The sequence below is a fragment of the Trichechus manatus genome, unplaced genomic scaffold, assembly GCF_000243295.1.
Source record: "Trichechus manatus latirostris isolate Lorelei unplaced genomic scaffold, TriManLat1.0 scaffold00049, whole genome shotgun sequence".
Taxonomy (NCBI): Eukaryota; Metazoa; Chordata; class Mammalia; order Sirenia; family Trichechidae; genus Trichechus; species Trichechus manatus.
This window is the reverse complement of record NW_004443985.1, coordinates 6249493-6259341: the sequence shown is the minus strand read 5'-3', so window position 1 is coordinate 6259341 and position 9849 is coordinate 6249493. Positions and strand designations below refer to the sequence as shown.

Sequence of the window (9849 nt, the reverse complement as noted above, 5' to 3'; positions counted from 1 at the left end):
GGCTTCTCCTGACTCACGTAGCTACAGGAGCTGGCGAACCCAAGATCAGCAGGTCAGACAACAGGCCTCTGGCTCACAGGCTGCGGAGGCTGATGAATCCCAAGATTGGCAGGTAAGCTACAAGTTCAGGTCCCAAGAACTGGAGGTCAGATGAACAGAAGCCACCTGCAGCATCCAGAGCAGGCAAAAGCCTGAGGGCCTTGCCAGAAAGTCCACTTATAGTGGATGCAGGCCACACCCCCAAAGAAGCTCCCTTTCAACTGATTGGCTACTCACAGCAGATCCCATCATAGACGTAATCACATTATATCAGATTTCATCATGGAGGTGATCACATCAGTATAAAACTGCCAAACTACATCGTGACTGGCAAAGCACTGAGAATCATGGCCCAACCAAGCTGACACACAACTTTAATGATCACAATTGGTGAGTTTAATCCATTTACATTTAAAGTGATTAATGATAAGGAAAGACATCTTCCACTTAGTAATATGTCATATTTTTTTTTGTTTCTCATTTCCTTCAGTACTGCCCACTTTTGTGTTTGATTGATTTTTTTCAAGTGTACCATTTTGATTCCCTCATTTCCTTTTCCATATTTTTTTTAGGTTATTAGTGGTGACCATAGGGATTACAATGAACATATTTATAACAATCTACTTTTAATTAATACAAACTTAGTTTCAATAGTATACAAAATTCTGCTTATATACAGCTCAGTTCCCCCTCCCCCATTTATGTTTATATTCCAAAAATTACATCTTTATACATTGTGTGTCCATTAAGAGAGATAATATAATTATTGTTATGCATTTCTGTTTTAAATCATGTATGAAGAAAAGAGAGGACTAATATAAAAAATATTACTGACTTTATTTTATCTAAGTAGTTACCTTTACCAGAGTCTTTATATCCTTGTATGGCTTTGAGTTACTGTCTAGCGTCCTTTCATGCCAGCCAGAAGGACACCCTTTAGTGTTTCTCATATGGCAGGTCTGCTAGTAACAAACTCGGTCAGTTTTTGTGTATGTAGGAGTGTCTTAATTTCTCCTTCATTTTTTAACAATAATTTTGCTAGATATGGAAATCTTAGTTCATAGTTTGGTTTTTGTATTTTTTTCCAGCACCTTAAATATATCATCCCACTATTTTCTGGCCTCAATGGTTTCTAATGAGAAATCAACTGTTAAACTTGTTGAGAATCCCTTGTACGTTACGAGCCACTTATCTCTTGCTGCTTTCAAGCTTCTCTCTTTGTCTTTTGACATTTTGATTATAATGTGTCTCTGTGTGGATATCTATGTATTTACTGTCCTTTGAGTTTATTGAGCTTCTTGGATATCTAGATGACATTTGGGAAATTTTCAGTCATTATTTCTTCAAATATTCTTTCTGTCCTTTTATCTCTCTTTTCTTTCTGGGACTCCCTTACTGAGTATATTGGTACGCTTGATGTTGTCCCACAGATCCCTTAGGCTCTGTTCATTTTCTTCATTCTTTTTCCTTTATGTTCCTCAGATTGAATAATTTCAATTGTACTTTTTCAGGTTAACTTTCTCCTACTTTCTTGCTCAAATCTGCTGTTGAACTCCTCTAGCGAAATCTTCATTTCAGCTGTTCTACTTTTCAGCTTTATAATTTCTATTTGGTTCCTTCATATAATTTCTGTTTCTTTATTGATATTCTCTACTTGTACATACATTGTTCTCCTGCTTTCCTTTTTTTTGTCTATAGTTTCCTTTAGCTCTTTGAGAAAATTTAAGACAATTAGTTTAAGATCTTTGTCTAGTAAGTCCAATATCTGGGTATCTTTAGAGATGCTTTCTGTCCTTTTTTTTCTATCCTTTCTTTTTTTTATACAAATGGACCATCCTTTCCTGTTTCTTTTTATGACTTATAATTTTGTGTTGAAAACTGAGTATTTTAAATATTATAATGGGATAACTCTGGAAATCAGATTCTCTACTGTCATTAGGGTTTGCTTTTTTTTTTTTTTAATATTATTGAGGGCCAGTCATTCATTTGCTTAGTGACGTTTCCAAACTATTTCTGCAAAGATTGTATTCCTTGTCATGTGTCGCCACTGAAGTTTCTGTTCTGTTATCTCCACAGTCAGTTCATGACCTGACAGTGATTTCTTTAAATGCTTGTAGCAAAAAAGAAAAAGTAATACTCTCCCAGTCTTTGCAGATTGGCTCTGAACTGGGGCAGTCTTTCAATGCTAAGCCAGACTGCCTAAAACTGTGCCTTAGCCTTCACTTCCTGCTTGCATGGAGCCCAAAGTTCAGCCAGAGGTGCAAGCCTAAGGCCTTGTCAGGTTTTTTTAGGAGCATGTCTCCATCCTTAGGCATGCACGTTACACTCCAGGTTCCTCAGTATATGTGGTAGCCCTTCGAAGCCCTTATTCTACCAACAATCTTCCTCTCAACCTCCTTTTTTCTAAGCTTTTGGATCTCTCTGCTGTTTTCTCTGTCCTCCATCCTTTGACCCAGAAGGTGGGACCAATTCTTGGAGCTTCGCACTCCTCAATTTCCATGACATCATACATTTGTTGTGTGCTGTTAAGTCAATTCTGACTCATAGTGACCCTACAGGACAGAATAGAACTGCCCCACAGGGTTTCCAAGGCGGTAACCTTTATGGAAGCAGACTGCCACATATTTCTCCTGTAGAGCAACTGGTGGATTTGATCCACCAACCTTTTGATTAGCAGCTGAGTGCTTAACCACTGCACTACTGGGGCTCCTTTTGACATCATGCATAGTGACAGATTATTAACACACCTCTCAGAAACACATAAGTCCATAAATTATCAAGGATACAGATGATTTGAACATGAATAACAAACATTACCAAACTGATATATGTGTACGTGTGTGTGTATTATCTAACCCCTGAAGAATATACATTCATCTCATGTACATAAACATAATGTTTATAAAAATTGTATATTGTGCTATAAAGCAAGTCTCAACCAATTTCAAGAGTCTGCAATAATATAGAGGATATTATTCAACTACACCACAATTATTCAAAAAAATAATTTTGGAAAAGAAAATACAAAATCTCCATATGCTTAGGAATTTTAAAATACTATGAGTCAAAAAAGACATCGTAATGAAAGTTAGAATACATTTTGAAGTGAACAATTATGAACATACTGCCTATAAAAATTTGAGCAATACAGACAAAACAATATAACAGAGGAAACTTATAGCCTTAAAAATATAATTGGAAAGAAAAAATCTTGCAAAATAAGTGAGTTAAACATCCATCCCAAAATGTTAGGAAAAAAATCAGAAATAAAAATTCTTAGGAATTTTTTGTTTCTATTTATGATTGAATACATACAACAGAGGATCAACAAAGACTAAAGGTGGTTCTTAGAAAATGCTAATAAAATTGACAAACTTAAGGCAAGATTGATCAAGTGAAAAAAGAATGAAGGTATAAATAACCAATATCAGGAATTAGAAAGAGAATGATTACAGATCTTGCAGAACTTTAAGATAATGTGAGAATATTATGAACTATATTAGCCAATAAATTTTGGGTAAAACAGGCAAATTTATCATACCATGTAAATTAACAACAATGATTCAAGAAGAAACAGCCCAAATAATTCCATAACTGTTAATAGAATTGAATTAGAGGTCAAACTATTCTCACAAAGAAAACCCCATGCCAGATGGCTTTTCCAGTAAATTCTGCTAAATAGTCAAGAAATAAATATTTCACAAATTTTTCAATATAATATGAAATATATTCCCCAACTCATTTTGTATGGCTCATAGAATGAATATTGGTACCAAAACCTGACTAGAACAGTACAAGATGGAAAAATTACAGGCCAATGTCACTGATGAACATAGATGCAGAAACTGTAAATAAATATAGGCAAAACAAATTCAGCAATACTATAAAGAACAATATATTATGACCAAGTTGAGCCTATCCCAGGAATATAAAGTTAGCTTAACATTCAAAAATCAATCAATGTTATTTGCCATATGCACAAGAAAAATAAATGTGGTTATATTAATAGATGCAAAAAATAAGCATTTGATAACCTTCAACATCCACTCATGTTTTTTAAAAGAACAGCTAGCATGCCATGAGACCAAGAAGAACTGGATGGTGCCCAGCTACCGTTACTGAACATTTTGATCAACGATTCCATAGAAGAATCCTGATCAAAAGGGGGAAAACGCAGAACAGAATTCAAAATTCTCATGGACCCTAGACTTCCTGAAGCCATTGAGGGTGAATGAACTCCTGAAACTATTGCCTTGAGATAATCTTTAAACCTTACACCAAAAATATCCCCCTGAAGTCATCTCAAAACAGAACAACAACAACAAAAAAAAAACCAAACCTGTTGCTGTTGAGTTGATTCCGACTTATAGTGACCCTATAGGACAGAGTAGAACTGCCCCATACGGTTTCCAAGGAGCGCCTGGTGGATTCAAACTGCTGATCTTTTGGTTAGCAGCCATATCACTTAACCACTGTACCACCAGGGCTCCAGAACATTAGTTTAGCTTAACTAATAAAAAAAATCTACCTTGAGCATATGCTCTTTTAAGAACTATCTACATGGGGTCAAATTGACAACGGCAACTCAAAAGATTAGATAGGAACCTTAAGGAGCAGCGAGTTTATATTAATGAGGGAGGAGCAACCCAGAAAAGGAGGGTGAGAATGGTTGCACAACTTTAAGAATGTAATCAATGTCACTAAATTGTACATGTAGAAACTGTTGAATTGGTGTATGTTTTGTAGTGTATATTCTCAACAACAAAAAATAAAATTTACAGGTAATAAATAATTAACAAAAAATAACATTTCAAGGAGGGCTAAATATTTTGAAAGTAAGACAGAGTTATATGCAAGTGAGTAGGGTGAGCTGTTTTAGATTAATGGTCAGTAAAGGCTTATGGGAACAAGATATTTGAGGAGATTTGTGACCTGTATCAAATGAGAGAATGCGCTGTGTGAAGTTCTGGAGAAAGAATATTGCTAATAAAGGAAAGAGTTGTTTCTGAGGCCCTTAAATAACCAAGTGTTTTGGCATGTTTGAGGAACCTCAGGAAATAAATCATGGCTAGTGTGGCATGAATAAGGGAAAACTGTTAGGAATCAAAGTTAGTGTGGTGGGCAAGATGCCCATCGTGAAGGACCATGGGAAGGATTTTGGAATATTTCCTAAGTGCCATGAGAACCCACTGAAGCGGTGCTGTTACGTAGACTGTAAAGGAAGAGAGGTGACATGGAGTCTAGTTTTAGGCAAGAGATGATGGTAGTTGTAAGGTGGAGGTAGTGAGAAGTGGATAGATTCAGGATTTATTTTAAGGTAGAGCCAAGAGTCCAGAATATGTGTTGGTGGATTGGATGCAAGATGCGAAGAAAGGAGAGAAATCAAGGATGATTCCTAGGTTTTTGTCTTGAACAACCTAGAGGATAGTGAGAACATTTGCTGAGATAAGAAAGACTGGGAGGTGAGTAAGAAATGTGGATCAAGAGTTTTATTTGGACCACAGTAAGTTTGAGATGTCTAGTAGGTATTCAAGAGGAGATGTGAAGTCAGCTGTTGGTGAAGGAGCAGCAGGGCAGAATATGTAAATGAGGGCCTCTAGAGGGCTCAGACGGAGAGAAGAGGGATGTTTCTTAAACATGGCATGGAAATAAATGAAAAAGGACTGGGAGCAGCAGGGGGGCTAAGGTAGAGAAGCTTCCCTCTTCCTAAACCTAATGGGCTGGATTTGAAGATATCATTAAGTTCCCTTCAACTATATGAGAAAAATCCACCAAATTACCAATTGATTTAATAAATTGATTCTGAAGTTCTCCTTTCAGCCAAAGATAAAAAACAAAAACAACCAAACCCGTTGCTGTTGAGTTGATTCTGATGCACAGAGACCCTGTAGGACCGAGTAGAACTGCTCCATAGGGTTTCTAAGGAGCGGCTGGTGGATTCCAACCGCCAACATTTTGGTTACCAGTTGAGCTCTTAACCACTACGCCACCAGGGCTGAAAACAAACAATAACACGTGTGAGGAATGTGCTCCTTAGTTCAATCAAGTATGAGACCAAATGGGCAGCACCTGCTCAAAAGCAAAGGCAAAAAGGTAGAAAGGGACAGGAAACCCGGATGAATGGGCACGGGGAACCTGGGGTGGAAAGGGAAAGGGGGAGAGCGCCGACACAACGCGGAGATTGCAACCAATGTCACAAAACAATTTGTTTATAAAGTTTTGAATAAGAAACTGATTTGTGCTGTAAACTTTCACCTAAAACGCAATAAAATTAAAAAGAAAAAAATCAAATAAGGCTCTCATTATGAAAAAATAGGCAGAGATAATCATTTTAATGGGAAAAAGTAGATTATAAAACCATGTGTATGATTAGCCCCCATTTTAAAGAATATAATATACTGTAGTATGATATATATTTGCACTGGAAGCTTGGAGGCAGATTAAAGTACGAGCCATTGTTACATCAGGTGCTGGGATGTAAGGTGGTTTTATTTTTAAATTCTTCTGTTACTGGTAGTTTAAAACGTGTCTTCAGTTATCAAAATATAGAAAATAATCAAAAGAATACCTGTGTTGCCTGTTTTTTAAATAAAGAAAATCTACTGAGATCACTTCCAGCGGGGCAGTTTTCCTAATGGGTTATTGGCCAGGTGAGGGGCGTCCAGGTGACTAGGGTGCGGATGGTCCAGACCAAAGGGAGAGGCGAGGCGGCCCCGCCCAAGAGTCAGGGGCGGGGCGGACCCAGAGGGCACCGCCCCTATGAGTCACGTGTTCGCCGACCGCCAATGGCAGTCTCCGAGCCCACCTTAGGGACGGGGCGGGGCGCCTGGCTGGCGTCACCAGGACAACGGGCGTCGCCGGCGCCGTGTGACTCGGGGCTGTGGGCGCGCTCGCGGCTCTTCGGCCATGGTGAGTCTGGGGGCCGCGCCCGCCTGACCGCCCGGTCCTTCTCAGCTGGGGCTGGGTCCCCGCGCGGCCACCCTCAGGGCCGGGCGGGCGGTGCTGGGGTCGCGGAGGGCAGGACCGCGGCCTGCGGAGCTGCGGGACGGGGCTGGGCTGGGCGGGCCCGGGGAAGGGCGCCCGGGGGCACCTGGAGCGCCCGCCTGCCCCGGGGCGGCTGCGACGCAGGGGTCTTTGCTGTTGGATGTCTGGCTCACAGCCGGGGCCCCCACCCAGTGGGTGCCCGGACGGCGTGACGCTGACCATTTGGCCGGGGCGAGCCTGAGAAGCCACCCGGGGAGGGTGTGGTTTAAAAAATAAATATGTATATATGACTATATTTTAATGTATGCATTCGTATTTACACTCTTTGCCGGTTTGTATGCTTCTAATCTTGTTTCGATGCAGTCATGTAGGTAATGTAATACATAATATGCCTTTCTTTCAAATTCATCCTTCCAACAGGCTTTTTAGCGTCTAGGAATTCAAATTTGTAATTTTGGAGATTTCCCCCTCTTTTTCTGAAAATGGTGGGCATTAAGCTGGAGGATTTTCCCGAGTGCACCATCCTCACTGAGGGATTTCATTAACCCATAATTGAGACATTGTAAACATCTTAAGAAATTTCTACCTTTGTATAAGACACTTGAGGGCGAGCGGGCATACCGCGTGACTCCTGTTAAACTCGTTTTAAAAACCTGACTTGAAGACTCACCTGCGTTTTTGAATAGGTGCCAGCTTGAATACACGGGGTTCAGGGCATTGCCAGCCAAACGTATGGTTCTCCAGAGGCTTTCCAAGGGGGTGTAAACAAGCGGAGCCCGACACCCTGCTTGGGGGCACACCCTTGGTATGGAGTATCTGAGGGTGCGTGTGGGGGGGGCAGGGACGGGGATGGGGTGGGTGGGTAGTAGGGGAATGCCTGGTTTTAAGAAACAGTTTTTTTTATCGTGAGTAATTCAGTAAAAGGACGCTTCTTATCAGCAGGGGTTAGTGGAGTGCTGATAGCTGAGAATTGGAGAGCTCCCCAAGCGCCAGTTGGCCTTTTGGAAAGAAAACTTGATGTTTGGAGCACTGACTGGCCCTGCCTTTTCTAAATAATTAAGGGTGGCGGAGTGGTGGTGAGAGAAAGTGGATGGTCCATGAACAGCGACCCTAGAAAGGCGACTCCCAGGTGTGCGGCTTGTTGATAGCAGGAAAAGCACATCACCCGCAAATGAGGCATTGCTTTTATTTATTTTTTGTCAGCTTCTTTTTAACTCTGAGTTGTTTTTAAGGGACAGATTAACGGGGCCACCAAGAGTTTTCAGAGAATGAATTTTACAAAAATCTCTAAGTGTTTTAAATATTGTGGTAATTTACTTCTGTAAGCAGAGAAGTCCTTACAAGTACAGCGAGGAGAAAGAAAGAATATCCAGGAATTAAATTTTCACAGTTCTCTGAATTCTCATATTTCTCCTGTTGCCTGTTTTTCTTTTTTTCTCCTTCATCCACCCCTTCCATCTTGACCCACTAAACCAAACTAGTTTCCCTCGAGTGGATTCAAACTCGCAGTGACCCTATAGGACAGAGTAGAACTACCCCATAGGGTTTTCAAGGAGTGGTTGGTGGATTTGAACTGCCGACCTTTTGGTTAGCAGCTGAGCTCCTAACCACTGTGCCACCAGGGCTCCTCTTGACCCCCAGTCCACCCCAGTCGACCATTGTGTTGGAAAAAGATGTTACTCTTCTGAAATAAGAACATTTTACGGTACTTTCGTGCTAGTGGTGGTTTTCGGTGTCTTTAAGCACCGAATGGGTAACTCGTGGAAGGGGTTTAATTGATAAGATGATGGCTAGGCTTCAAGGGAGATGGAAGGGATGGTACGGGAGAAGAACGGTATGCAGAGGCTACCTGTATAGTCCCCAGAACTCTATTTGAGATCGTGACATACTTCAGTAATCACTTGAATTTAAACATACAACTTGTAACAGTTGATGTAAATGACTTTGCACATGAGTTTTGGAAATCTACTTAACTATTTCTCAATGGAAACTTCTTCAGTTGAGCCACGTGTTTGGATTGCCTCTCTAACAATGAAAGCTAACATTTACTGTGCACATTCTGTGTGCGAGGCCTTTTTCTAAGTGTCTTGTGTGTTTTATTTAATCTGCACAACAGCCTTATGAGTAAGATCCATTTTAGAGATGAGGAAACTGAGGCACAGAGAGGTAAAGTAACTTGCCCAGATCACCCAGCTGGTAAATTGAGCCAGGATTCAAACCCAGGCTCTTTATTTCAGAATTTGTTTATGTAATCACTGTACATAACAGTAGGGAGCCCTGCTGGCTCATTGATTAAAGCGCTTGGCTGCTAACTGAAAGGTTAGCGGTTTGAACCCACCAGCCTCTCTGCGGGAGACAGATGTGGCAGTCTGCTTCTGTAAAGATTTACAGCCTTGGGAACCCTGTGGGGCAGTTCCGCTCTGTCCTGTAGGGTCACTGTAAGTTGGATTTGACTCGACGGCAGTGGGTTTGGGTACATAACAGTAATGTATAGTGTATTATATATGCCATATCTATGGTTCAGAAATTAATTTTCCCAACATATATGCCATATATAGGCTACAAATCCAGTTGCCATTGAGTAGATTTCCACTCATGACGACCCCATGAATTTTCAGAGTAGGACTGCACTCCACAGGGTTTTCAATAGCTGTGACCATTGGGGGGGGGGTAGATTGCCAGGACTTTCTTCCAAGGCACTGCTGGGTGGATTTAAACTTCCAGACTTTCAGTTAGTAGCCAAGTGGTTAACTCTTTGCGCCACCCAGGGGCTCCGAATATGTATGTGTATATATATACGTATATATATATATACGTATACGTATA

At 40.7% G+C, this 9849-nt stretch overlaps 1 protein-coding gene across 2 annotated transcripts in view; it reads left to right on the top strand.

Annotated features, from left to right (window-relative positions):
• The first annotated feature begins 6880 nt into the window (after positions 1–6880).
• The window catches only part of FBXL2 (F-box and leucine rich repeat protein 2), a 96264-nt gene continuing 93295 nt past the window's right edge, over positions 6881–9849 (top strand). Inside the window, exon 1 of one of the 2 annotated variants that reach the window (XM_004377343.2) lies at positions 6881–6948. In XM_004377343.2, the coding sequence (XP_004377400.1) occupies positions 6946–6948 (3 nt within the window). In that variant the 5' untranslated portion in view covers positions 6881–6945. The remainder of the gene's footprint in view (positions 6949–9849) is intronic. The other variant, XM_012555831.2, reaches the window with a different exon arrangement.